Source organism: Tribolium castaneum, chromosome 2, assembly GCF_031307605.1.
Source record: "Tribolium castaneum strain GA2 chromosome 2, icTriCast1.1, whole genome shotgun sequence".
NCBI lineage: Eukaryota > Metazoa > Arthropoda > Insecta > Coleoptera > Tenebrionidae > Tribolium > Tribolium castaneum.
In genome coordinates, this window is record NC_087395.1 from 21,510,946 (window position 1) to 21,534,409 (window position 23,464).

The 23,464-nt window shown below is 35.8% G+C and overlaps 8 protein-coding genes across 51 annotated transcripts in view; 7 read left to right on the top strand and 1 right to left on the bottom strand.

Annotated features, from left to right (window-relative positions):
* The first annotated feature begins 1,967 nt into the window (after window positions 1–1,967).
* LOC657906 (uncharacterized) lies at window positions 1,968–9,001 on the top strand. Its single transcript, XM_008199758.3, has 7 exons — window positions 1,968–2,148; window positions 4,629–5,477; window positions 7,566–7,899; window positions 7,947–8,104; window positions 8,153–8,391; window positions 8,436–8,667; window positions 8,715–9,001. Exons 1-7 carry the CDS (start codon window positions 2,100–2,102, stop codon window positions 8,954–8,956), a joined length of 2,103 nt encoding a protein of 700 aa, XP_008197980.1. The 5' UTR covers window positions 1,968–2,099; the 3' UTR covers window positions 8,957–9,001.
* On the bottom strand, window positions 8,992–9,427 carry Pet117 (cytochrome c oxidase assembly factor-like). The gene is made up of 2 exons (NM_001164808.1): window positions 9,336–9,427; window positions 8,992–9,130 (listed from the first exon to the last, which is right to left on the bottom strand). The coding sequence occupies exons 1-2, from the start codon at window positions 9,425–9,427 to the stop codon at window positions 8,992–8,994; spliced, it is 231 nt and encodes a 76-aa protein (NP_001158280.1).
* GABPI (beta4GalNAcTB pilot) lies at window positions 9,331–11,416 on the top strand. Of its 2 annotated transcripts, none has more exons than XM_008199760.3 (5): window positions 9,331–9,465; window positions 9,625–9,869; window positions 9,912–10,439; window positions 10,488–10,664; window positions 11,111–11,416. In XM_008199760.3, the coding sequence occupies exons 2-5, from the start codon at window positions 9,754–9,756 to the stop codon at window positions 11,349–11,351; spliced, it is 1,062 nt and encodes a 353-aa protein (XP_008197982.1). In that variant the 5' UTR covers window positions 9,331–9,465; window positions 9,625–9,753; the 3' UTR covers window positions 11,352–11,416. The 2 variants fall into 2 exon arrangements, with proteins under 2 accessions (XP_008197982.1, XP_969573.1); XM_964480.5 differs by lacking the exon at window positions 9,331–9,465 and adding an exon at window positions 9,469–9,563.
* A 95-nt stretch (window positions 11,417–11,511) lies between these two features.
* LOC658151 (uncharacterized protein) lies at window positions 11,512–12,667 on the top strand. Its single transcript, XM_964560.5, has one exon. It carries the CDS (start codon window positions 11,691–11,693, stop codon window positions 12,615–12,617), a length of 927 nt encoding a protein of 308 aa, XP_969653.1. The 5' UTR covers window positions 11,512–11,690; the 3' UTR covers window positions 12,618–12,667.
* Window positions 12,668–12,683: 16 nt separating this feature from the next.
* Slbp (Stem-loop binding protein) lies at window positions 12,684–13,782 on the top strand. The gene is made up of 4 exons (XM_008199761.3): window positions 12,684–12,878; window positions 12,929–13,335; window positions 13,385–13,504; window positions 13,557–13,782. The coding sequence occupies exons 1-4, from the start codon at window positions 12,816–12,818 to the stop codon at window positions 13,684–13,686; spliced, it is 720 nt and encodes a 239-aa protein (XP_008197983.1). The 5' UTR covers window positions 12,684–12,815; the 3' UTR covers window positions 13,687–13,782.
* Window positions 13,783–13,936: 154 nt separating this feature from the next.
* On the top strand, window positions 13,937–18,320 carry LOC658305 (mutS protein homolog 5). Of its 3 annotated transcripts, XM_008199714.3 has the most exons (12): window positions 13,938–14,177; window positions 14,225–14,450; window positions 14,493–14,715; window positions 14,766–14,939; window positions 15,431–15,569; window positions 15,621–15,683; window positions 16,585–16,786; window positions 16,833–17,023; window positions 17,071–17,116; window positions 17,162–17,300; window positions 17,346–17,709; window positions 17,750–18,320. In XM_008199714.3, exons 1-12 carry the CDS (start codon window positions 13,995–13,997, stop codon window positions 18,221–18,223), a joined length of 2,424 nt encoding a protein of 807 aa, XP_008197936.1. In that variant the 5' UTR covers window positions 13,938–13,994; the 3' UTR covers window positions 18,224–18,320. The 3 variants fall into 3 exon arrangements, with proteins under 3 accessions (XP_015838968.1, XP_008197936.1, XP_015838969.1); XM_015983482.2 differs by having other exon boundaries at window positions 13,937–14,177; window positions 17,162–17,709; XM_015983483.2 differs by lacking the exon at window positions 13,938–14,177 and having other exon boundaries at window positions 14,307–14,450; window positions 14,509–14,715; window positions 17,162–17,709.
* Sf3b6 (Splicing factor 3b subunit 6) lies at window positions 18,240–18,840 on the top strand. The gene is made up of 2 exons (XM_964770.5): window positions 18,240–18,398; window positions 18,450–18,840. Exons 1-2 carry the CDS (start codon window positions 18,369–18,371, stop codon window positions 18,783–18,785), a joined length of 366 nt encoding a protein of 121 aa, XP_969863.1. The 5' UTR covers window positions 18,240–18,368; the 3' UTR covers window positions 18,786–18,840.
* A 1,118-nt stretch (window positions 18,841–19,958) lies between these two features.
* The window catches only part of Dscam1 (Down syndrome cell adhesion molecule 1), a 46,206-nt gene continuing 42,700 nt past the window's right edge, over window positions 19,959–23,464 (top strand). For all 41 annotated transcript variants that reach the window (XM_064360025.1, XM_064360026.1, XM_064360042.1 and 38 more), the window contains exon 1: window positions 19,959–20,129. The gene's annotated coding sequence lies outside the window, so the exon portion shown is untranslated. The remainder of the gene's footprint in view (window positions 20,130–23,464) is intronic.

A 23,464-nucleotide genomic window follows, 5' to 3' on the forward strand; every position in this document is an offset into this window, starting at 1 on the left:
TTATTTTTATGTCTCTTTCTTTATTATTCATCGATTAGTTCATTTAGATTGTACTTCAATTAAGCAAAAAATGCCTGATTCAATATTTTTGGTTCACCCTGTTTGTAAGCATTTATGCACATACACACAGAGTGAAAACAAACGTGGAAGTAAGCTTTCTTCTTAGCTACAGAGTGTGTCAATAGTGGGTTGCTTTGACATGTCCTAAGATGCAACCAAAAATACTAATTGCACTTACCACTTGGATATTTTGTTTGATTTTTAAAAACATTAGTTAAATCAACACTGGTTTTTATCTTTTAAATAAATAATAGTAAATGAAATACAAACTGGACATTACCCAGCACAATGTCATCTTAAATTTAATTAAAAAATGTAATTTTTTAACAATTAACAATCTAGTCAGCTGGAAACAGTAGTATTGTAGTATTATTAGTTGCATATTTATAGAAATTCAGAGATAACCAACTATTGACTCGCCCTGTATTTGGTTTTAAAAAACAATTTATTAATAAAAGACAAAATTCTGTAAATAATTCGAGCATGTTTTGAGCATAACTTTAGAAATAGTGACCGTCTATGAAATTTTTTTGGCAAAAAAGTTAAAAGGTGAGTTATTATTTAAAAAAATAAAAAAATATATAACGAATAAAACATTAAACTTAAAAAACTTCCTAAAAACCGACGTACAAAAGTACATAAGTGCATAAGTTTAAGTAAAAACGCTATTGAATTTACCTCCAATAGAATAGTGCAATCCAAAATTATAAAAAAAATAACTGGTTGAACAGAATCTTAAAAAATCGTAGTTTCAAAATTTCGAGAGAAAAAAAAACACTAAAAATTAAGTTACATTGATATTTTCTCAAAAAAATTGGAAATAGTATAATCACATTGAATCTTTAGAAACAATGAAGAATATTAAAATTTTGGAAAAGATGAACAGGCTTAAATATACCTTAAATTATTCAACCTTTTGTGCCGAGTTTCTAAGCATTTGGTAAAGTTATTGTGGAAAAAACACATTTTTTTATACTGTATAAGAAATACGTACATAGTCCTGGAAGTGGGTAAACAGTGATTGAAGCATTAGATGTCGAAATAAATTACGTATAGATAGCCCATTACCCACATAAGTAATACTTAAACAATATAATTTCAGAGGCATATTATTTAAATTGTGTCAATTTAGCCGCGCAACATTTTTATTTCATAAGCCTGGCTATCTCGGTACCCGCTTCTAGCGAAGTATTCGGCTTTGTTTCGCAACAGCGAGCAGCCCTATCTTCGCACAGTCCCTCATTATTTTTCGAAACAACTTTCAGTTACACAAAAATCTCGCCCAGCTGCAAGTTGCGTGTCAGAATGCACGCATGGAAATTAGTTTTAATCTCCAGAAAATCAACTTCCGCGTTTATTTTTATGCAGAAATACGCAAACATCTATTATGCTAAACTCTCAATTGCACTTGGTGCTCACACAATGGTCAAATTAGGCGCGCATGAGTGCGTAATACGAATTGACTTGGCCATAATTAAGTGGGAAACTGTGTGAGAACTTGTCCCAAATTCGAAATTTCGTTAAAAATCTTCGCCAACATGAAAAATTCTGCTTGTTTTGTGCGACTCGCCTTGGGGAGACCTCGCATTTGCGTTGTAGATACCTTATCACTGCAGCAATGTGGAAACATTGCTTTCGACCTCAGAAAGTGTCTTCTTTTCTTACGTCACTAGTTGCAGAATTGTTTCCAAACCGATGTAATGAGTTAATGACAGAGTAAGTGAAGAGGAAAGTTGTCCGCGTTTTTTGAGTTTTGTTAATTGCTCGGATGGCATTGAATTATCGCAAAAATGTGGTAAAGTGCAGTTGCATATAGGGCATGACAATATAGTCCAAGGTTAATTACGCAATAGTCATGCATATGAATGTATAGGGAATCACTCTTGATAGTACCCCGGCAGGTATAGGTAGTCGGTAGTCAGCGATAAACGATGGTCAATTTGCATTCGACTGTTTCGGGTGATCGTTCATGTAATTGCGTGCGGTTCACTTGCACCACTTGTACTTTATTTACCTATGTGTAAAGTTCAGTTTTTGTTATGACGTTACGGATTATTTGGTTTTTTATTTTAATTGATGTTATTATCGGTGAGTTTTAAGCTTTCAAGGCCCGTTTACTTATGGCTCTAACGCACTATAGCGCATATTAAACAGGGGCAAAAATCGCATCATTTATTAATTATTAATTCAGTCATTTAAATAATTAAATAATTGGAGATTGTTTTTTTTTATTATTGTGTGCATTACCGAGCATTATTTATAATCTCGTTTAATTGTTTTGAAAATTATCACCTTTTTCTTACAACTTCCGTGAATTAAATAAGTCTCCTTTTAAGAATGATACCTATCATAGTCCAAAATCAAAATCAATATTCAAAATTCCAAAAATAAAAAAAAAACAGCAAGCCTTACTAGAAAGTTTCTTTAATAAACGTTTGTTCTTGTAAGGCACTACATTATTATAATTGGTTTAACCATTCAAATTGTTTATCCGGAATTATACCATATTTTCCTTTTCTGTAATAAAAATATTTCCAAATTCGTATACTACTTTTTGCTTATTAAACGTTGGGCCTCTTTTTGAAGACTTTTTTTTAAATCAATTGAAATTGCCAAATATCATGTCTCCCAAAGGACTAGTAATACTGTTTTATTCAAAAAAAATTGTAAAAACTACAAACTTATAAGTTGCAAAACAAATGGTTAATTTATTATCGTAAATCATAATCTAGTTACATACATACATACATTTATTACTTAAGTAAGTCCTTAATATTCTTTTATTTTTAGCTTCATGTATTTAAAATTAGATATAATTTTTTTCTTTTATTTTTATTGCGTGTTATAGTTTTTGTTAGAGAAGCTTTTTTCTAAAATGTGTTCTTTAGCCGGTCGATTACAAAATAATACAGTCGAACTTCGATAACTCGATAGTTTGAGTTAGCGAAAAATTGTGAAGTACTCAAAAAAAAGTTTTAAATTCAAATGGTAGGTAACCTGACCTAAATTTTGCAAAACTCGAATTTCGAAACATTTTTTATAAGATTCCGCTAAAAATGTGCCAAAATACTGGCTTAAAAGCGCTCAAATTCTCACAAACTGTGTCTACCTAATTTAGGGATTTTTTGGCTTTTTTTTTCTTTATAATTAATTTTGCGAAATAATGCGCTTTTGGTCGAACAATCTAAAAAGCTCAAACAAGAAAAAAATTAAGACCTCCTTTAGCCATCCCTTTAGTTCCGGTTTAATAAAATCCCGTGTAAATAATTAAGTTTTCGGCTAAAAAACGTCCTTAAATGCTCGCGCAAAACACAAATAACACTAATTTTTCGGATTTTATTTACGAAATTTCGCAGAGTAATTGTAACACCAAAAAGGGTAAATAGTGATGTTTCACTCCAGCTTAGAAAATTTCGTATTTCACGAATGGTTTTTACCTCAAAAAGTTGTTTACAAAGCCAAAATAACTTAATTTTCTAATTAGTTTGGAGAACTCCCCGGAATAACCGATCAAAAAAAGTAACACTGTAATATTTGACCCAATTTATGGAGTTTTGAATCCTGTTTTTATCTCAAACTAACAGGTGATTTAACAGATGAAAAAACTGCTCTTATTTTCTAACTAAGTTGATGATTTCTCGGTTTATTTTTGACGATATTTCGCTTAATAATAAATAATTAGGTACATTTCTGGCTGAAAAATAGGGTAAAATACCAGAAAAAATCCCAAAAAATTAAAAAATATTTTAAGAAAAACTGAACTACCTACCTACCTACCTAAAAAACAGCTACCCCTTTAAACTAGTTAAACCTTCAATTTTTTATGTTAAATACGAGTCTTAAAAATGTCACAATTTCTATTTTAAAAACAGAAGAATAGATAGTTAATATTATTACATGGAATTCAAACAAACTGCCACTTTTGCGGCAAAAAATAATTATTCTGCTTGTAATTTATTAAAAAATAAATAATTTTAATATTTTCTTTAAATAAATAAATGGTGTAAACTCTGTTTAAATTTTAAGAAATTCCGTGTAATCAAATTAGTAAACACAACAGTGTGTTTTTATGAAATGAAAAATTTTATCAGTAAAATAGAGCGTCATATGAATGATGAACACGAATAATACTTTTAACTTGCTTATCAGCAACTTAAATACAGTCATACTATTATTGTCACACAGACTAGAAATAAACATTCGATAACATTTACTATATAAAAGAATGAAGTCATACGATTTCCATTTACAACTGACTACTTAGAATTTTTTGGTAAATTTTGTGTGTCATTGCCAACGAAAAGTGTATTCTTGACCCTGAATTTGTTAAAAAGACGTCCACTGATAAGACCACAAAAATTTAGAGAGTTTTAAAACCAATAAAAGTTAAAAACAAATCCACACTATAAAACAATATCAGTGGGAAATTTTCTCCAAAACCACACCATTGTCTAGCACCCAACTCATTAGCAAACACACCATGCGCCCAAATCACAATCAAGCCTCTCATTTCCACCGAATTATTCATGACTGCCATTTCAAGTCTGTCCTTTAAACCACGTTTGCAGATGCCCGAAAAAACTGCGGAAAAAACGACATCCACTTCGAGAAAATCCTCGGCTTGAAACCCTCCGACCGCAACGTCCCGCTCCTCCTGTACCAACCCGCCTCCAACACCACCGCCCCCATCACCACCCAGTGCCTCGAGAAATGCCAAAGCAACCCCGAATGCCAAAGCTTCGTCGTCTACTTCAACGTCAGCACCTGCTACTGGTTCAGAGCCGCCGTCACGGGGGCCCAGGAGCTGGAGCTGGACGCCGACACCGCCTGGTTCACCAAAGTGTGCCTCAAGGCCCCCAAGTGCGAAAAACTGTGGGTCTTTGAGCGCGTCCCCGGCGCCACTCTGGTCGGAAGCGACACCAAAGCACTGCCATCCCTCACCCGCCTCGAGTGCCAACAAAGCTGCCTCAACGAGAGGCAGTTCGACTGCAGATCGGCCAAGTTCAAGATTAACTCGAATTACGGCCCCGGTGACGAAGTCAGAGGGACGTGCGTTTTGAGCGAGGTTGACAGGCATGTCATGCCCTCGGCATATCGGGCATCAACTTACGACGATGAGTACTTTGAGAATCAGTGCTCGAAGCCCGATGAAGACGAGGACGGGTTTTGCACGTACGAGGAGTACGATAATGCGACGCTGGGTCACAGCGACTTGTTTTTCCAAAATCAGACCAAAGAGAGCTGTCGCAGTTTGTGCGAGGAGACGCAGATTTTTAATTGTAGGGGGTATAGTGTAGTGAAGAGGAACCGCTCCTTTGATTGTTATTTGCACAGTGAGGATAGTAAGGTGCACGGGCCGAGGCTGGTGCAGGATAATTTCAAGGGGAAATATTTCGAGAAAGCGCCATGTCTCAACAGTAAGCTTTTTTCTTTTATCAAGAATCAATTGTGAAAAATTCCAATATTCAGATTTACCTACTTCACAGACAATAGAAAAATCTTTCTTCGCTTAGATTTTTTTTAAATACGGCAAAAATATTTGAAAAAACGGAACTATTTTGATGTAGACTTGTGTAAAATGATCCGGAGAATCGATTGGCGTTGAAAAAATGGCCAAATTCTCAACGGTTTTTAAGTTTTTATTTCATATATTTTTCCACTTGTTTACGATTTTCTCGAAAACTATTTTTTGAGAAGGATAGGTCATTAAAAAAGCTTTCCAACGATAATAAAGTTGCGGGCTTACGTCCAACGTCTAATAGTTCCGGAGTTACATTTTCCGGGGACCGAAAATCGACCAAATCTCGACAAAAATTGGAAATAAAAAACTTACTTTTTTCGTTTTTAAGAACTTGACGGTACTGAAGAGTCCATAAAACTGTACTAGAACGAGTTTAAAAAAATAATGGTTTAGATTTTTTGAAGGTGAGCTGACAAACCGTTTTCTTATAGGACTTTAATTTCTCAATTATACTTTTTTGGTGAAAAACTAAAAATGCCTGTGTAGCCGGAATCGTTGCCCGGAGCGGCTCCGGGTATTCACGAGAAGATTGATACTTTTAAGCGCATTCCGATGATTTTTTGGTTGCCGACAAAAACGCAAGAAACTCCGTGACATTATCACTTTTTTTCACTTTCTAAACCCGGATTACGGCCAAGTTATTGGAGCTAATGAAAAATTTTAAGTACGTTTATAACCGGCTTGAAAAGCTATCCAATTTTCAAACACCGATTACTATGACACTGTCCACAAATTTTTATTTTTTTTTCTCAGTTTCGGCAAAACTCTTTAAAAAAGTGGAATTATTTTGATGTAATCTTATGTAAAATGATCCGGGAAATCGACTGGCGTTGAAAAAAATCGCCGAATTCGCAATAGTTTATAAGTTATGAATTTTTTTATTTTACCTATTTTTCCATATATGAGGAATTTTCTCGAAAACTGTTTAAGAACAATGCTCTTTAAAGAAAAAACTAAACTTTTTAGCCATAAGTAAGTTAACTAAATGGGATTATTTCTAATATTTCCGGAGTTATTGTCCTATAAATGCTCCGTGTAGCGAAAATCAACCAAAATCTCAAAAAATCAGAAAAATTAAACCTCTATTTTGCTGTAAAAGACAGTGTATTAGGAAAAAAAAGTTTTACTTTAGGACTGTTAGTTTTCGAGTTATGAATTTTTTAGTGAAGAATTAAGTGAATTTTTTAGGTAAATAAATTAAAAAATTCAAAATTTTGTGAAAAACCAGCATAATACGTAAAATGAACCGTATAGAATTTGCTGGAACAAACCGTTTGGCTCTCGGACTTTTAGTTTTTGAGTTATGAATTTTTTGAGTGAAGAGTTAGGAATTTGGCAAAAAATTCAAAATTTTAAATTTTGTGAAAAACTATAGTAGATATAATGCGTAAAATGAACCCTAGAAGGCGCTGGAATAAATCGTTTTCTTCTAGGACTTCTAGTTTTTTTTATTGTTTTTTTTTTAGTAAAAAACCAAAAAAAACTAAGTTACCTCAGTTTAACCCACGTTACAAAATATATTTATCTGAAATGCGATATAGACAGTCATAAGAAACGCTTAGATCTTCCCTCTGACATTTTCAAATTTCGAAAAAAAATTAAAGAAATAAACGACAGGTTTTGTTTAAAATTACTTTCCCTTAATACAGAATGAATTAGTTCATGAAAGATTTCAAAAAATCAAAAAATTTGATTCTCTATATTGATTATTGAATTTCTTGATGTCAACAAAAAGTTAAATTATCTTGAGACCTATTAAACACAGGAAAATAAGTAAACATAGGTAAATTCCATTCCATTTGGAAAAATTGAGTAAGAGGTGCTTGAAGTTCTCCAAAAGTGACATTAAAAGTTGAGTTTTATTAACTTAAAATTAAGGAAATAAAGTTTAAGTTTTCCCTTTCAAACGTTTAAACCCGGTTTCAAAATATTTGAAAATGCGAAAGTTTTCGATTTTTTTTAAATATGCACAAAATACTTTTAGTATCAATCACTTGTTCCGAAACGTACATGACGGTCGAATACAACCCCAGCATGAATTTCATGGGGCGCATGTACATGGAGGGCTACTCCGAAAACCTCGAATGTTTCGCAAAAGGACACGGAAGCGAAATCGTCGTCCTAAAACTACCGATAATTTCCGAACAGTGTGGAATCATCAAAGCTATAGCCCCCGACAATCGCACTTTACTAGCTGGGACCATGATTCTGCAATACAACCCACTGGTACAAACCCAAGGCGACCGGATTATACGAGTTGGGTGTATTTACGGGAACGATAGTAAGGTGTTATTGGGGACGGGGATCACAATTACCACGTAAGCACAAAACTCCAAAAAGTAACAAAACTAATTTAAAAAAATAGGGCTCCTAGTCACGTCAGTCCTTTGATTAATTCAACGGGATTTGCGGCGTCTCCGGTCATCGAAATGCTAGTTTTGGACGCGGAGACCCAGCGGGAAGTCAGCAGCACACAAATAGGCCAGGAGTTGGAACTAATCATCGAGCTTAAGCAAGCCGATGGTAAAAAATATTTGTTATTTCAAACAAAACTTCAGTGAAGTAATTTAGGTTCGCTGGATATTTGGGCAGGCCATTTAGTCGCAATGACTGAACATAATGACGAATCAATTATATTGTTAGACGATCGAGGATGTCCGACTAACATCAATATTTTCCCGGCGTTGACTAAAGTCGCAACAAACGATTCGATTAAACTAATTGCGAAATTCCAGGCTTTTAAATTTTCCTCCTCGCCCATCGTCAGGTTCAGCGTGATTGTACAGTTCTGCCCCGAAAGTTGTCCCCCGGTAAGTCCGGCAATTATTGTAAATTTAAATAAAATTTTTCGCAGGTTGATTGCGGCAACAATGTCCAGTCGTTCGGCCGAAGAAAGCGCGAAATTCAAGCGCGGGCTGTGTACACAATCGAGGGCACGAAAGTCACAAATGTGAACCGAACAGAATTCGAAAAAGACCGAGCGATTATGAAAATGCCGCTCGAGTTCATTATGATCGTTCGCAACCCTGGTGCCAACTCCGAGCGACTGGTTTTAGGAGATGGAAAAATTCTAGTCGCCGGATATGGTACAAACAAACCCCAATCAACAATTTTCTCTCATTTTGAATTGCAGATTTTATCTCAAACGAGGTTTGTTTGGACTACTCCTTGTTCATAGGCCTCATAATAACGTGGATCTTGATCCAAATCATCTTCGTAACGTGTTGTATCATCCTAGTGCGACGATACAAAAAATACTACGAGCACGAAAGCACAACCCAGTCGTTGGAACAGTTGAATAAAAACTTCGGAATCGGCTTCAGCAACCTGGACAGCCGACGAGTGCATTGGGCCGATAACGGCGACTATACATGATTTTTTATTTTGTTACTAACTTATTACAATAAAAATTAAGTGATATCGGACGTGTTTTCACTCTTCCTTATCTCTTTGGCCAAGTCGATTTGTTTCTGGAGGACGTAGAGGTTCTCCTGTTTGCGCCTTTGCCGCCTCTCCATGTCTGTCAGCACTCCTTGGTGTAACTGCTGCCTGAAATTGGACACACGTCCACTATTTTTGGGCGCAACTGTACACACATTTTTTTCAATTCCAATTTTTTGCAATCAAAAAAACACCGCCAATTGAACGGACACGACGTGTCTCACTTATCGGATGCCAATTAATGTGTAAAAAGAATTAATAAAGGCCATAACTTCGTTACACAAGTGTTTAAAAATTGGGGTTAGAAACCTACCTGTCAAGATATTGTTTAAAGTGGACATATCCTATAATTCCCAGTGAAAAAACGCACGCACCGCCGAGAACTAACTTGGCTTGTAACGACATAATTATTTAACAATCTGGCGCCACTAATTAATCATTAGGTAATTATTTTTGCCCTTCAAAGCGAGTAGTTCTTATGTACCGAAGCTTTGGGTGCATTAAACCTACTAGTTTTAAAACAAAATTAATTTAATTTGGTGTAATTATTTCCTAATCTGCTGTAAATAGGAGTATATTATGATCAGTTTTTACGATTTTAGCCAAATAGTTTATCTAATTAACCAATTTCTTGATTAACCTACGCCACCCGGTGAACTAACCTACACTTTGACAGAAGTTTGTTTATCAGTGAATGACCGGAATTATTTGTTGTTGAGACACAAAATGGCATGGATTCGGACGTGAGCCCCTTGTGTTGTTGCGAGTACTTCGACAACAACAACGAGCGCAACCACATCCTGGCCTGTTGTTGCAGTTGCGTCGACTTGGACGAGGGCGTTGAGAGGTGAAGGGCTAAAGTTTCCGCAGTTGCTCAATGTTGTTTTAGCCTGATAACGGGTCATGGTTTCCCCGAACAGAACCGGAGCCGTCTGATGGCCACCCTCCAAGACAGGCTGCGCATTCCCTGGCGTGGGGGCGCCAAGCAAGTCTCCTTCGATGCCATTCTGCCAGTATTTATCTTGCCCTTGATGTTTATCCTCTCCTCAATCAGTCTGTGGTGGACGATTTTTTCGTTCACTGCCGTTGTGGTCATCCTAGCGTCCGTTTTTCGGTTTTTTATTAAGACTATTCCACAGACGAAATTTTTCGTCGTGTGGACCATTACGTCAATTATTATTTTGTACGTTATATTTGAGTTAATCGTAATTCCTCTCCTGGAGATTTTGTTTGAGGAGAACGTTTTGTTGAGCGTATTTTTCGCGACTTTTTTGCTTTGCTTCTACTTGATGAAGCAGAGGAATAATTCTTTAGGGAGAATTGGAGAGAGTGAGGCTGAAAGTGGGTTCGTGGGGACGGGGACCAGGTGTTACATTTGTCAGGTTCTAGTGCCTGATAAAGACCACCACTGTGTTTGGTGAGTTTGAAAAATATTATAGTTCATTCTGTACTAAAACAATTTTAGGTTTGACTGTTGTGTAGGGCGGCATAATCAATGTTTATTTATCTTAGCACTAATTTTCGCAATTGCCTCGTTGGTGTATAGCTCGAATCTAACACTGACTTCTGTGTGCCATCCTTTTATATTCTACAAAACAATTTTACTACCAGACGACTGCTCAGACGTTTACCAGCAATTTGAGTAAGTCAAGAAGGCTGTGTTTACGGAGGACTATAAGTTAGGAGACGAAGCGAGATACAAAATCGGTGATTTTTTGTACTCAAAGAAATAATACGGTACAATAAAAATGAGGGCGCCTCAAGCGTTTGCGGCGCCAAATCGTTTTAAGTTAATTTAAATGCAACCAAATCACTTTTCATAAGAAGCATTAAAAAAAATATATTTTTCAAGACTGCGAATAGTGTTGAAGAAACAAGAAAAATATTAACAAGAAATTTATTGAGAATTAACTCATACATTTATTTCTATCTTCAACCTTATTCCCAGCGTTTTGGTAAATATGCGACGGTGCACAAAGAATTATCGCTTAGAAATGTCAACTTGTGTTCCACCTTATATTTTCGTTTCATATCCTAGCCTTTAAATATCCATAGCTGTGTTCTTGCTATTTCAGTTTTTTGTTTCAGATTAGGACTTTCGTTTGTCTCAGCTTTATACAGTCTGGGTCTAGCAACTATTCTCCTAATCCTACTTCTGCATCAAATATTACTAGTCTCAGTTGGACTAACAAGCAAAGAGTGGAGAAACTTATCATTTTGTGCTAAATGTTTTTTGGGACTGTGCTCAAAACGGCCACATAACCTCGGGTTTTTGCGAAACTGGGGCCGAATAATGTGTTGGAAAAGAAGTTACACCATCCCTCGTTGAGTATTAAAAACATATCGATTTGTTATACAGTTATTTGCAATAAATAAAATAAATTTAAAGACGAAGTGAAATTATTTCATGAACTGTTTTCGTCCAAAATACAGGAACCTGTAAGCGCCCAATTTTTTTTTATGAAATCGTTTTGAAACTATCGCGCCCATTATCTTGTCTTTTAACTATTCACTAGTGAAGTTTTCCAATAAAAACTATTATTAATAACCGAAAACTAAGTCCGATTGTGAGCCGCATGACATCCAAGTGTCAACAAAAGTGAGGTTATCTCACAAAACACCGTCACAATTGTTATGAAGAAAACTTAATTTTTACGTAATTTCCGACATGTCGTTGTGGAACCGTTTATCCCACTGGTTGTTGACCGAGACGGGCAAAAAAGCGTGTTATTACGCGGCCGGTGCAACCACTTCTGTGATTCTCCTGGCCCACACTTTGCCCCAAACCATTTTCCTGAGCCAATACGAGGACCTTTTCCACCTCTACAAGCACGGCTTTTCGGTGCCGTTGACGGAAAAGGTCCAGAAACGCTTTGAAAAGGCCCTGGATTTGCTTGAAGTGGAGCACCGGGACCGGCATTTGTACAAGCCTTTCGCGGCCTATGGCTTCGATATTTTCAGCGCTGGCACGTCTTACAGCAAGTTTGGGGTCAGAGTGGGCATCCCGACACATTTTTTCTACGACGACGAGTCGTCAGTTGACAAGAGTTCCATTAAAATCAGGGATGAGTCGGTTATTTGGGAGTCCGATGAGGGGAAGTTGCTGTTAAAATCGCTGGTTTTGTCGGAAAATGCCCAAATTTACGCCATGGCGAGGGAAATCAAAATGAGAGACACGCTGAAGGGGATGCTGGACACGGTTGTGGCCGTGGTTTCGTGGTCTGGCATGTACGGAATTTCCAACACTTTGAACATTAAGTTCGATTTGTATTCAAAACCTAGACCTGTAAGGATTATTATGTATTGCCTGGTTGGGGCTTTCTCGTTCGGGAGTTACGTCTTCTGCAAAGACTTTAGCCAAGTTTATTACGAAACGCAAATTGATAAGGAACTGAAGGAAAAAAATCCGGTTTTTGCTGAAGGTGGCAAGGAGTTTTACAACAAGATTGTGGCCAGAAACATCGCCTTGCGGAAAATGCTAGGGAAAGAGGGAGAGCGGGCTTATACCGCCCTAGGGAACGACAATTATCTATTTAGGTATAGGCACGTACCCGTAGTTCAGAGAAAGTTGTTTTTCGAGGGCGAAAAAGCCTAATAACTTGTAATTTATTTTGTACATATGTTTGAATAAACCGCTCGATTTTAGCGTGTTTCTTTTTTCTTCGTGGCACCCTGCTTGTCATTACAGCGCGCGCAAATGTAGGTTAAGTGAAGCAAAATATTTACTTCCTGCAATCGGTTTTTAAGTTTCGAAAAGTGTACAAAGTGGCAATTTTAATTGATAACAAGCACAATGACGACCACACGGCGACTTTCAATGAACACGTCGCTGAAAAACGCTCGGATCTTCGACGACGTGAGTCAACAACTTTTCCGTTTGATTTTTTCTAAATCCTCGTTAATTAGGACTCTATGGACGACTTGATCACCGAAAACATCAAGGAAGACCTCGAGGAGCTTGCCTTCGATCCCTTTGAAGGCCCAGAGCCCCCCAAAATTACTCCGGAAGAATTCAAGGGAAAAACCGAAATTAAGCAAGAGCTTTTTGACGAAGACACGAACTTTCCAATCACGACTCAAGCGCTTGAGAACTTCCACATCAAGAAAGAGGTTCTGGAGGACCTGAGTTCCCCAGTGAAGACTGAGCCCTTCGAGAATTCCGACTCCAATTCTCGCAAGAGCTTTAAAAGTGCTAAGATAACTTTATTCAAAAAGCGGGACTCCCCCTACAAGTCGACGCGCGAGCGACTTGAGGCCTGCTCGAGCAAAGTCAGCAGTCTAAATTTGGACGAAAATGGAAAAACTCCACCAAGGTGAAAAATCCGAGTTCTTGTCTCCCCAACTTGCAGTATTTGGTTTTAGGAAAAAATCCAAAAAGATTGAGCTTGAAACTGACCCTGAGGTGTTACGGAGGAGACAAAAGCAAATCGACTATGGGAAAAACACAATAGGCTATGATGAGTACACAAAGTTGGTTCCTAGGTATTTCCCCCAGGTTTTTCCCGTTCGTTTTGTTCAAATGTTCCTTTTGTAGACAACAGAGGAAATCTGACGATCCCCAAACACCAAACAAATTTCTAAAGTACTCAAGGAGGGGCTGGGACGGCCTGATCAAGCAGTGGCGACTTAAGCTACACAAGTATGACCCCAACGAAGACGATTAGTTGTAGGAAAGCGTATTTTATTAGTCCGTAAGCTCAAAAATCCATTTTAAGTTGGTTTTGATCAGAAAATCGATGAATAAAGTTCTAAGTTTTAAAGTGACGGTTTTTTATTTTTAATGACCTGGATCATGATCAGACCTGGAATTAAATCTAAAATTCGTATTAGGACGGTAAGTTAGGATAGAACAATAAATAATTGTTCCTTCTCATTTTTTAATGAAGTGAAAAGCAAAAATCAAGTCAACTCGAGTTGGCAGCCATGCCTGCCATGTCACTTGATTTTCGAAAATAATCGAAAAATCGACAAAATGGTGGTTTCCGATGAAAGCGAATTAATTTTCACAATTCGCAACAATGCGACAAAAATCGTGACACCGGACGATTCCGACGACGTCGAGAATGACACCGGCGACGACGAAACGAAGATTTTATCACTAGTGTGGAAAAACGGCAAGTTGGGGGCCGCCTATTTCAACTTCAACGAGAAGCTTGTAAGTTGTTTTGTCCGACCTTGGGCGTTAAACAGCCCCCCTTACAGCTGTACGTCTATGAAGAAGTGCTCGACCTGGCCCCCCTGTTTTACATGACGTGCGCCATTTACCGCGAAGTGGCCCCAAAATTCGTAATCACAGTCGGTAACATGAACGAAGAGTACGTTAAACACGTGATAGATGTCGTCACTTCGGTCAGCGAGGAGACGACCACGACGGACACTGTTAGGACTCTGCCCCCCAACATGTTCCTCCTGCGATGCAAGGAATATTGTGGGCGAATTTTATTTAGTTTGGTTTTGACAAAAACTCCAGCTTTCGAAATTTGCAGGTCCCTGCTTTGCGACTTGCGTCTGATAAGCGCGTCGGAAATGTCCGAAGCGGAAGGGGAAATACACATAAATTCGCTGCTTAATTTCGATTATAAATGTTCGGTGCATGCGGCAGGCGCTTTGGTGAAATATCTTGATAAAACCTGGGCGCACTTTTTGCCCAATAAGGACGAACTGCAGTTTTTGCAAGTGACGCAAGTTTCACTGTATCGGATTCAAATTTTGTTTGGAAAAGTCGACTAATTGTGGCTTTTAGTCGAGGGCATCTGTTGATTGATTGGACCACGCTGAAGGCACTACAAATTTTTCAACAATGTTCACACGATGCGAGTTTCAAAAGGGGCTTGCAGTCGAGTAATCGCGAGGGTTTGAGCGTTTATCGGCTTTTCTCGTCGAGTTGCAAGTCGAAACTTGGACAAATTTGTCTCAAGTATTAAAAGCGAGCAGTATTTAATTCAATATGCACAGTATTATATTAGAAGACTTTAAAATTTCATAAGTAAAAAAACACATCTTTTCCTTTTTTTTTCACCTTTACATAACGAAGAGGAAAATCAATTGTACAAAGAATTTAAATACTGACCGATCATGTAATAAATGCATTATACAGGATGATTCAAAAGTATCGGACAAACTCTCAAAAATGAAGTTAGATCTTTTTGAAGCGACTTAATTTTTGTAAATTTTTTGTTTTGTTGCTTTGTACACCATAAAACATTAATAGTAGATTTTTCTGCAAGAATTGTCGTTTCCGCTTATCAAAGTCAAAAAAAAAATAATTGGAAGTGCCACAAATTTAACATAAAAATTTAACTTTGTGGAGCTATAGCTATAACTTTTAATTCGGTTTGATGTCTTTATCACCACTGAAAGATTAGCCGACGCTTTTGAATCACCCTTTAAATTTCACTCAATTTCTAGAAATATTTTGCACAAGCCGCTGAATGACATTCATGAAATTTCGAAACGTTTGGATTTTGTTACTTTCGTTTTGCATCCAAGTAATCAAGATTTTGTCGAAAGCTTGCAAGACAACATTAGAAATTTATCGGACGTTTCTGTAAGTTTGCAATTCATTTGTGATTTAATTTGGAAATTTTTTGAAAATTAGATTATTCTTTTGAAAATTAAAAATTCGAGAGCTACCTGTAGAGACTGGCGTATTTTATACAAGGTAAGTGCTTTTATAATTTATATCATCTTCAAGTAAAAACAATTAAGAATACAGTGCAACCTCTCTAATCCGAACCTCTGTTAATTTAAACAGTGATGCGGAACAGTTTCAGTAATGAAAAAACAACTACATAATACATATGAGTATAATCTCCTGTCCAACTTTTTCCATTTCTAGAAAAATTCTACTGAAATTTCACTAAATCCAATAGTGTCCACAATATTTCGAGATTTCAAATATTCCAAAGCAATTTCAATAATTCCACCTTAATTATCGTAATAAAAATAATTGTTAATATAATTCCCCGGATAATTCCAAAAATTATTTCCGAAAAATATTCCAGTAATTCACAGATAATGAATAATGAATGAATATAGATATGAATTTAAAAACTAAAAAAAAATTAAAACATACTTTATACGTTAGTAAGTTTTCATATTAATAAAATCTGTTTTTCTCTTATTTAAATCTTTATTAATTGTTTAAATATTTGATGCTTCGAAAGATAACGGATTTATTGTTTATCGTTTTTTTTATTTGTTCCAATTTTTTTGAGGTGTTGATTTTATATAGAAACTGGTTAAATTGGTTAGAGATTTCCCTTCACAATTATTGTCGATGAGATTTTTAAAACTATATTTTTTACCAACAAATAGACAAGCCCGCAAATGAGAGAATTGAATAAATAATTTCGATAAAAAAACAGAATGACAACTTGGCGATATTCGTTTGAAAATCGAATTGGGATTAGCGAGGTCACAAAACGATTCTGAATCGTTTAATTTTAAGTGAGTCTAACTAATTATAGATTTAATTGACCCACTTTTTAAGTTCGTTAATTAATCATCTGAAGTGCAATCATTAGTCATCTAATTGAAGTTTCTTATTGCGACATTTTCAGTCAATCTACCACACAGTTTTCTTGAGGGAACTAACAGCTCCTTATCAAGATGCGTGCGAACTTCTATCCGAATTCTACAATTCGGTCACAATGGAACTTCTCGGTTTGGAAAACTCAATGAACAACGCGATAGACTTCAGCGATAGTAAAAATTCAAGCCGGCCTGTAATTAAAACCGGATTTGACGAAAGTCTAGATGCCAGTAATTATTTGTTTACTTTTGTTACAATTATTAAAAAATGATTTAGAAAAATTGCGTCGACAAGACATTGCCCAACATGTTCGAGCAGCGGCCGGAGTGGCAGCAGAGCAATTACCAGACTATTTAAACGAATGTTCCATTGTGTATTTACCAGAAATGGGACATTTGGTTGCGATAAACGAATGGAAACCGAATTGCGATCCCGAGGAATTGAAAGATTTAGGATTTCAATTCATGGTAAGAAAATTCCTAAGGCGATTTATCACTTATTGGGTATTTTGTAGTTCACGTTGCGTGGAACAATCCATTACAAGAATCCACTATGTTTAGGTATAAAAAATTTAAATTTATTGTTTTTCTATCATTTTAATTTAGAATTGGACGAAAACCTTGGCGACATTAATGCCGAAATAATCGCCCACGAAAATCGCATTTTGCAACGCCTTTCCTCCTTCATTCTCAAATACAACAAGGATATTAGAGAGCCTCTTAGAGTCTTATCGCTGTTTGATGCGTACGATTTTATTGATTTTTTCTCCCAATTATACACAATTTTTAGTTTGATAGCAATAGCGAAAGTCTCGGCACAAAATAATTACGTCCGACCTGCTTTAAACAACCAAAATATGCACGAAATCCGCGAGTGTCGTCACCCTCTCCTCGAGCTGGTCTCAAATTTCGAGCCCAATGACTTTTGCTCGGGGAATCACCACAGTCACATTAAAATAATCACGGGGCCTAACGGCAGTGGCAAAAGTGTGTATTTGAAGGAAGTAGCCCTCGTTATTTACTTTGCCCACATTGGCTCCTACGTGCCTGCCAGGAGCGCCAACATCGGGATTTTGCATTGCATACATTCCAGAATGCAAGCGACGGAATCGGCAGCCGTGCGCCTATCTGCATTTATGATTGACGCAATCCAGGTCTGTATAAAATTTTGCGAAAAAATTAATCGTAAATTAGGCCACGCAAGCGATTCATAACGCGCGCCACAACTCTCTGATCTTATTGGACGAGTTTGGCCGGGGAACCACCGTGGAGGATGGACTTGCTTTACTGGTCGGCTTTCTGGCCGACTTTCACAAACAAGGCAATAACTGCCCTCACATACTTGTCTCGACGCACCACCAAAGCATTTCTGATTTTTTACCGGAAGATGGTGTTGTTGAATATTTGAAAATGGCACATTCGGAGGAAAATGGGACACTTTTGTTCCTTTATAAAGTGGCGAAAGGTGTTTCGAGGAGTTTTGCGATAAAAATTGCGGCCGAAGTTGGCGTGGATGCGAGTATTATCAAACGGGCAAACGAATTGTTTGAAAAAAAGAAAACAGTCACGCCATTAGTCCGTTGTGAGAGTTATCCGGCTTCCGTTAATGATAGTGCGTTGATTGCGTTTTTAAAAGATGTTAATATTCCGGAACCAGATGAGGCATAATTGTGTTTGAATATCCCGCTTTAGTTTTGTTAATTGTTGGGTTGGTACGTGTTACGTTGGCGATCGTGTTGTTCAGTCAATAAAAACGTTTGTGTGAGTTTGTTTTTGTATTTAATTCATTGAAGCAAATTAAAAAAACGCCACAATGGCTTTGGCTATGCAAAGAAAGGCAAACGTAAGTCGTTAAATACCAAAAATTTGACCCAAAAAATGTTTTTTTTTATAGGTTAGGTTGCCCCCAGAAATCAACCGAATTCTCTACATCCGCAATCTCCCCTATAAAATAACAGCCGAAGAAATGTACGATATTTTCGGTAAATATGGGGCTATCAGGCAAATCCGCGTCGGTAATACCCCGGAAACTAGAGGCACAGCTTTTGTGGTTTATGAGGACATTTTTGACGCAAAAAACGCTTGTGACCATTTGTCCGGCTTTAATGTTTGTAATCGGTATTTAGTGGTTTTGTATTATCAGGCGAGTAAAGCGTTCAAGAAGACCGATATTGAGAAGAAACAGGAAGAGATTGATAAGATGAAATCAAAATACGGAATTAATACGTAAACATATTGTATTGTACATAATTTTAAGCTTTTTAAATAAATAATTACAATGAGAATGATTTTTATATCTAACGCAATTAAATCTCCCTTTAAATTCCCTTTCAATTCAGGGTGAGTCTGCTAAGAGTTTTTTTTTATGGGTACAAATTAAATGCACAGTATTTTATTTAAACGACAAGTATTTTTGATCAGTAAAAATAATAAACGCACAGTAAAAATAATAAACGCACAGTTAAAATAATAAATGCACAGTAATAATAGTAAATGCTCAGTAAAAATAGTAAATGCTCAGTAAAAATAATAAATGCACAGTAGATAATAGCATCTCAAAAATCGTTCGCGGGATATGTTTCGTTTTAGTTCGATGGGGCGAAGCCCCAGCCTGCAGGCTATCTATTGAGCGTTTATTATTTAAACCGTGTAAACTGAAACTAGATACTGTGCATATACGATTTTTTTACTGGGTAAATTTTAATAAAATACTGTGCGTGGTTTTGTCATTTAAATTTTTTACTGAGTAAAAATGGATTAAATACTGATCATTTATTATTTCTACTGTGCAAAAATTAATTAAATACTGATCATTTATTATTTTTTACTGATCAAAATCGAATTTATTAATGATCGCTTTATCACTACCCTTTTTTTACTATTGACTACATGCAGAGTGACCCAGTTTTTTCTATGAAAGATAAGGCACATTTTAAAAATATTTTGATTTGTATACAAATGTTCAGCATTAAAAAAATTAAAATCATTTTAACATTTTTTTCCGATCTTGCAAAATTTTTCTGTTTTTCTAAGGACTATGAACTTTTGGTCTATAAAGTTGTCTCTACTCAATTTAATGGACATTCTAAAAAGCCTACTTGTTGGAATCATTTATTTTATGGTCACCTTATTTGTGTATAAAAAAGAATGGTTCGATTGTCATATTATAGCGATATATTAATTTAGTATTTATTTTGAAAAATTTCGCAGTAGGAATCCCTTAATTTTCCAAAACTTAATAATGATGTTTTACGTTTTCTGTTTACAAGTTGTAAATTTTCTGTAAGCAAGAACACATGGAAAAAACTAATTCTAATCGTTATTTTTGTTTGCGGAAAAGCTCATTGTTTACATCAAAGTTATGCAACCCGAAATACGCCGAGCTTCGATCGGTTGGTGAACCCCCTTCGTGCAAGTCCGAGGAAAGGCGTTGCGTTAGTTTTGTTGATTGCTCGTTCTAGTGCGCGAGGATGTGTCACCTCTGTGTGTAATATCAAAAAAGTTGTAATAATCAGTGTTTTAAAATAAGTGTTTTCGGTGTTATTTCCGGATACCCCCATTTAGGATTAAGCCGGTAAGCGCTCCTCCATTGAAAAAAAGACACCCACCCTTAAAAATCACATTTCGTCGCCCACGCCGGTGCTAGTCTCCCTCGAAGCATAAACCAAATTCGCAAAATTCTAGTGACTAATCAAGGATGACCGGTTTGCAAAAAGTGATGAATTTTCCGGACGGGCGAGATTATCATCTCGGGACAAAGAGGAGTTATTAATATCGCTGGATTTAATGTATGCAAGGAAATGTACGAATTACCATTAGATTAAGGAGCCCGGATTGTTCCAAACAGGAAGTGAATAAAGAGGATATTCCATGCGTGCATGTGTTATCCTTGTCCACGACGAATCAAAAATTCGATTGGTACAGCAGCTGGTCGCTTTGACCACCTGCTTTAGAAAAAAATCTTCGAAAGGTTGCCCACATGGTACAGCTGTCAAGATCTATAGAAAGCAGTTTACCTGCTCCCGAGGAAATTTTAAATACCATTTCAAATTCAGCAAAACCGCAAACTGGTTTGCGATGATGTAAATCACGAAATTAAAATGCAACTCAAAATAACCATTTTTCTGTTTTATGTAGCTATGCAAATACGTGTGTTATCGTAAGGTGTAAAAGTGCTTTTATGTTATATCGATTCGTATAAATAATTAATGAGTAATGAATTAATGATTGTCCCTAAAGATAAAAGTGTGTCGTTAATCAACAAGCATTTAAGATGAAAATGCCAATTAGAAAAAATATATTTGTTTTCATTTATTTATCAAAGTGGTGCGTATATTTGTCATATCTTCAGACTTGTTTATTCATTCATTAAATCGCACTTGCAATAGCTAATTTAATCTAAAACAGCTGTTATCGATTTGTAATTAAAAATTGAGATGATTGTAAAATGGAAGTAGTACAGGGTTTTAAAAATTTTTGTGCAAGAGTCTAGAATTTTTTTTATAATTACTATAATTCATTATTAAAAGTTTTGTCACTGCTCAACAAAAAACTTTTTATTAGAATCACAAAACAAGTTGAAATTAATGCAATTATTGTAAAACAAAACCTTGTTTACGCTTGTTACGGGTTGCATTTAATATAAAAATGAAAAATTATATCAGTGGTGAAAAATTACTGTTGGAAAAATGATGTTTAGTGAAATTAATTTAATAGGTTGTAGCTCCTGTTGTTAACATTCCGTTTCCCCAATCCGCCCATTTTCTAAAAATACGTTTTGCTTGTGGTCGATGCACTCATTCATTTCGTCCATAAATCGGCATATCAGCACACAAAATGGCCGTCATAAAAGGGTCAATTAGTTTTTTCCACGGTTAGTTTGCATTTTCATAGTCATCCCTTAGGTATTGTTGGTCGCCTTGCCGGCGGTTTTTTATTGTGTCTGAGTTGAAAATATCGATCGCAACGTGGAGCCAATTTTAGACAAATAAAATCTAACGAAATGAGAGGGTGAACGCTAGTTTTTCACGTTGTTTGAGTACTTGTTGACCCACATGCGTGCATAAGCTGCTTCCCCTCGTGCTGCTATTCTTATTCCCGGAGGAAATTCCCCACACCTTTGTTTTAATCCTGAAGGTTCTATTGTTGCATGAGTTGTATGGATGATTAAAATATGGGTTGTGTGGAGAAATAGAGAGAAAATCGGGTGAAGGTTGAAGCAAGAAATCGAAAATATTTAAATTGTTAAACTGAAAATTATTTCTTTATTTATTTATAAGCGCAAGTAAAACAATTAAAACTCATGTTTTTCACTGCATTTTTTGGATTCTCGAGTCATCATCAGCTTTTCCGATTGGTAATTTAGAGGTTTTCAAAATATTTGGAGTACTTTGTGTATTTTATTTGCAACTTTCAATTCAAAAATTGGTAACTCTGGCAAGATTTTGAATTTTTTTGGATATCATTTTTAAGGCTATGATTGCAGAATGTCAAATACCCATAACTCAGCAGTTATTTCAAATGAAATGTCTCAATTTTTATTTTATTAAATCGAGAAGAATTACCTTATTAGAGATGAAAAAAAAAACTCACCTTTATGTTCTTCTGCAAGTTCCATCGCTTTATCTTCTTAAAAAGACGTAGTTAACGAATTTGAAACTTTTAAACCGCAAGGTTCTGATTTATTCATGACAACAGCAAGTAACAGACTGAATAAGATTAAATGGCACAAAAATAATTGTGTAAGAATGTCGATAAAACGGCACTAACAAATAACATAATCTGGGAGATAACTAATAAGTTGCAAGGTGAGAACAAAGAGGTGTGCCTGACTCATTTATTCGTCACTCTTTTGGTGTATCTCCCTGAAAAATATACAGGGAGGTGCATTTTTAAGGTCCAATCGCTGAAACTCATTCCTGGAGCCAATTTCAGACAAAACATTTTAGCGAAAATCTTTATCCATTTTTTATTAACACATGCACTGATTTTTTTTTCAATAATTATTCACAAAAAGTGCATTGCACGGTTGAAATGTAACGAACGACAAAATATCGACAGAATAGTATACAAACTAACGACAGTATTTGAGTAAAACTAATGAAGTAACATTAAATTTGGAAACCCTATTTATTTCCAAAAATTAAATAGAGAAATTATAAAAATTATAAAAATCATGCGAATTGAAAGGAAATACCCACAACTTGATGCACCACGTCCAGGGGCGTATTTAGGTGCATTGCCGCCCCGGAATAGTTAAATTTGGCCACACTGTCTCAGACATTTCTTCAAAAAAATATAATTATAATAAACTAAATTGGTTAATTCAGAAAATTAAATTCCTTAAATGAAGTACTAAACTGCATCAATTGCTCGAAACATGTTTGGAATATTGGTGTTAAAGAAGCCTAATTATTGTAGCATCAAACAAATTCTATTAACTTTCGAGCATTGGAATCTGATAAAAACAAATCAGGAAATATGTATCTGCTTTTAACTTCATTTTTTTATCAGTTGATTTTCCCTAAATTCAGTAATATCCTTAACTTTTTTCAATCAGTTTATTTGAATGAAACAGCGAACCCAGTTCTAGCACAAATAGATAATAGATTTATACAAAATTTTACACTCAATGCAAGATAGTTTGAAAATTAAATGTAAAAACCTGAAAAAGTTCTTTGTAATGTTACCAACGTGCTTTAGATTTTTAAATGTTTCCTTTATTTTCTAAGACATCTATTAAAAAACACTCTGTATTTATCTAAGAAGTTTTGGTTTTTCGAAAAACGGTGCCGTTTTTGCACTTTTTTCTATAATATAAAGTTGACTTTTTTCAAAGACCTTTACAATGAAGAACTTACGAAGTAAAAAATACGACGAAAACTAAACATCTGATCAGTTGATTTAAAA

What these genes read in the sequence shown, in the direction of transcription:
- LOC658305 (XM_015983482.2), top strand. Translation starts at nt 13,995, where the DNA reads ATGGTGGTTTCCGATGAAAGCGAATTAATTTTCACAATTCGCAACAAT. An exon ending in CTTGGACAAATTTGTCTCAA is followed by an intron (nt 14,940 to 15,430) that starts GTATTAAAAGCG and finishes CTCAATTTCTAG; the next exon opens with AAATATTTTGCACAAGCCGC. An exon ending in ATTTAGGATTTCAATTCATG is followed by an intron (nt 17,024 to 17,070) that starts GTAAGAAAATTC and finishes GGTATTTTGTAG; the next exon opens with TTCACGTTGCGTGGAACAAT.
- LOC657906 (XM_008199758.3), top strand. Translation starts at nt 2,100, where the DNA reads ATGACGTTACGGATTATTTGGTTTTTTATTTTAATTGATGTTATTATC. An exon ending in TTTAATTGATGTTATTATCG is followed by an intron (nt 2,149 to 4,628) that starts GTGAGTTTTAAG and finishes CCACGTTTGCAG; the next exon opens with ATGCCCGAAAAAACTGCGGA. An exon ending in ACGGGGATCACAATTACCAC is followed by an intron (nt 7,900 to 7,946) that starts GTAAGCACAAAA and finishes TTAAAAAAATAG; the next exon opens with GGCTCCTAGTCACGTCAGTC.
- Sf3b6 (XM_964770.5), top strand. Translation starts at nt 18,369, where the DNA reads ATGGCTTTGGCTATGCAAAGAAAGGCAAAC. An exon ending in CTATGCAAAGAAAGGCAAAC is followed by an intron (nt 18,399 to 18,449) that starts GTAAGTCGTTAA and finishes TTTTTTTTATAG; the next exon opens with GTTAGGTTGCCCCCAGAAAT.
- LOC658151 (XM_964560.5), top strand. Translation starts at nt 11,691, where the DNA reads ATGTCGTTGTGGAACCGTTTATCCCACTGGTTGTTGACCGAGACGGGC.
- Slbp (XM_008199761.3), top strand. Translation starts at nt 12,816, where the DNA reads ATGACGACCACACGGCGACTTTCAATGAACACGTCGCTGAAAAACGCT. An exon ending in AATGGAAAAACTCCACCAAG is followed by an intron (nt 13,336 to 13,384) that starts GTGAAAAATCCG and finishes ATTTGGTTTTAG; the next exon opens with GAAAAAATCCAAAAAGATTG. An exon ending in TACACAAAGTTGGTTCCTAG is followed by an intron (nt 13,505 to 13,556) that starts GTATTTCCCCCA and finishes TTCCTTTTGTAG; the next exon opens with ACAACAGAGGAAATCTGACG.
- Pet117 (NM_001164808.1), bottom strand. Translation starts at nt 9,427, where the DNA reads ATGTCGTTACAAGCCAAGTTAGTTCTCGGCGGTGCGTGCGTTTTTTCA. An exon ending in TTTAAACAATATCTTGACAG is followed by an intron (nt 9,131 to 9,335) that starts GTAGGTTTCTAA and finishes GTCCAATTTCAG; the next exon opens with GCAGCAGTTACACCAAGGAG.
- GABPI (XM_008199760.3), top strand. Translation starts at nt 9,754, where the DNA reads ATGGATTCGGACGTGAGCCCCTTGTGTTGTTGCGAGTACTTCGACAAC. An exon ending in TTGGACGAGGGCGTTGAGAG is followed by an intron (nt 9,870 to 9,911) that starts GTGAAGGGCTAA and finishes ATGTTGTTTTAG; the next exon opens with CCTGATAACGGGTCATGGTT. An exon ending in AAAGACCACCACTGTGTTTG is followed by an intron (nt 10,440 to 10,487) that starts GTGAGTTTGAAA and finishes AAACAATTTTAG; the next exon opens with GTTTGACTGTTGTGTAGGGC.